The sequence below is a fragment of the Acipenser ruthenus genome, chromosome 1 (assembly GCF_902713425.1).
Source record: "Acipenser ruthenus chromosome 1, fAciRut3.2 maternal haplotype, whole genome shotgun sequence".
Lineage (NCBI taxonomy): Eukaryota > Metazoa > Chordata > Actinopteri > Acipenseriformes > Acipenseridae > Acipenser > Acipenser ruthenus.
In genome coordinates this window covers 59,264,422-59,266,037 of record NC_081189.1, presented here as the reverse complement: position 1 = coordinate 59,266,037, position 1,616 = coordinate 59,264,422, and the positions used below count along the sequence as shown (strand labels likewise).

Sequence of the window (1,616 nt, the reverse complement as noted above, 5' to 3'; positions counted from 1 at the left end):
TCAAATGTTTTATTTAAATAAATATAAATATACATTTTATATAAAATTATTCACATACAAATGAACGAGAAACAATTCACAAAACATATCTGTTTAAAGACCTACATATTTAAGTTGCTATATACTTAACATAAAAGAAGGAGGGCACCGTAAGACAAATGTTTCCATCCAATTACTTATTTTCTTGCAGGAATAATGGGGGGTTGTTTACACTGTTACAGCTTTAATACTCTTTCAGCAATACATATTTGCATTCCTAAAGATATATCAAAAGATACAGATTAGGCTATAAACAGATACTGAATAAAGGTATTTCAGTAGGCATGGCCACACGAGCATTATTCTCAATCTTTCAGAAGAGGATAAGTGCAGGAAATCAGTGGTAAGGTATAGGTCTTTAAACGTTTCGCACTGACCTAACCCATTTAAATAGGTGAGATGTCCTTTTCCTCGATAGCTGACGCTGGTGATAAAGACTCCTCGTCTTCAGATCTAGAGTAGTGCCCGTGATTACTGGCGCACTTGCATCCGTTGTGCGAATTCCTCTGTGTTCCTTTGCCCTCTTTCTTGTGTTTTACTCTGCGGTTCTGAAACCAGATCTTTACCTGTTTCTCAGAGAGGTTTAAATAGGTGGCGATCTCAATTCTTCTCAGACGGGATAGGTACATGTTAGAAGAGAACTCCCTCTCTAACTCCAAAAGCTGAGTGCTTGTGAAAGCCGTTCTCATTCTCTTGCCGTTCTGGATGTGGCTATTTTCTGATGCACCTGTTTAGGAAGAGCATATAAGAACATACAACTTTGTGAATTATACTTTTCAACAAACATCATTAAATGTTTCGCCAGCGAAATTACATAAACTTCCATGCAGATTACAATAAATGATAAAATATACAGTAGCCTACACAAAGTGTGAAGTGAATAAACAAAATATACCCCTTACCTAATGACAGGCAGTGGTACCTCCTCGGATCTGTGACGCTGTAAGTTGGAGTGCAGACAGGTGCATGTCCTGGGTGCCCCAGAGCGGGACTCTGCTGATGGCTCATTCTTTGACAGTACTGGGGGTCCCCGTTTGGAAACGGACTCTTCAGCATTGGGATGCTATTCCGTGGCGAGTGGATGTGAGAGGTGACACAGAGAGGACAGACGCAGAAAGTGCCACTTTTCCTGGAAGGGCACGCTGGAGCAGATACGGACATTACGCTAGGAGAATGCATGCTGATAGGAATTAGAAACTCTTGCCCAGGATGGTCGTTCAAAGGCGTGGGTCTTGCCGTATCTTTGAATATCAAAGAATCAACGTAGAAGGATCTCGACATGGTTGCACTGTGCAGAGTGGTCCTTGTATTGCTTGATGCTGCTACTTGTTCACTGAGGCTCTCGGAATCTCAGAAGGTGCTTATGTTTGATGGTTAAACAAAAGGGTCCCTGGAGAGGGTTGGTCCCAACGTCACCCACGTGTGAGCCCTGATGCAGGGGCTTTTGAAAGTACTGCGGATGAACTATCAAACACGTGATTCCTGAAAGAACCAGATCAAAATCTCCCTCTTCAGTTTTTTACGACCTCTAGATTCACTGCCCAAAAACTGTTGTTCATATTGCATTTACACTTAAA

The 1,616-nt window shown here is 41.6% G+C and overlaps 1 protein-coding gene across 1 annotated transcript; it reads right to left on the bottom strand.

Annotated features, from left to right (window-relative positions):
* Nucleotides 1–1,389, bottom strand: LOC117420601 (GS homeobox 2-like). Its single transcript, XM_034034090.2, has 2 exons — nt 942–1,389; nt 1–766 (listed from the first exon to the last, which is right to left on the bottom strand). Exons 1-2 carry the CDS (start codon nt 1,318–1,320, stop codon nt 426–428), a joined length of 720 nt encoding a protein of 239 aa, XP_033889981.1. The 5' UTR covers nt 1,321–1,389; the 3' UTR covers nt 1–425.
* Between the last annotated feature and the right edge of the window lie 227 nt (nt 1,390–1,616).

What these genes read in the sequence shown, in the direction of transcription:
- LOC117420601 (XM_034034090.2), bottom strand. Translation starts at nt 1,320, where the DNA reads ATGTCGAGATCCTTCTACGTTGATTCTTTGATATTCAAAGATACGGCA. An exon ending in GTACCACTGCCTGTCATTAG is followed by an intron (nt 767 to 941) that starts GTAAGGGGTATA and finishes CTTCCTAAACAG; the next exon opens with GTGCATCAGAAAATAGCCAC.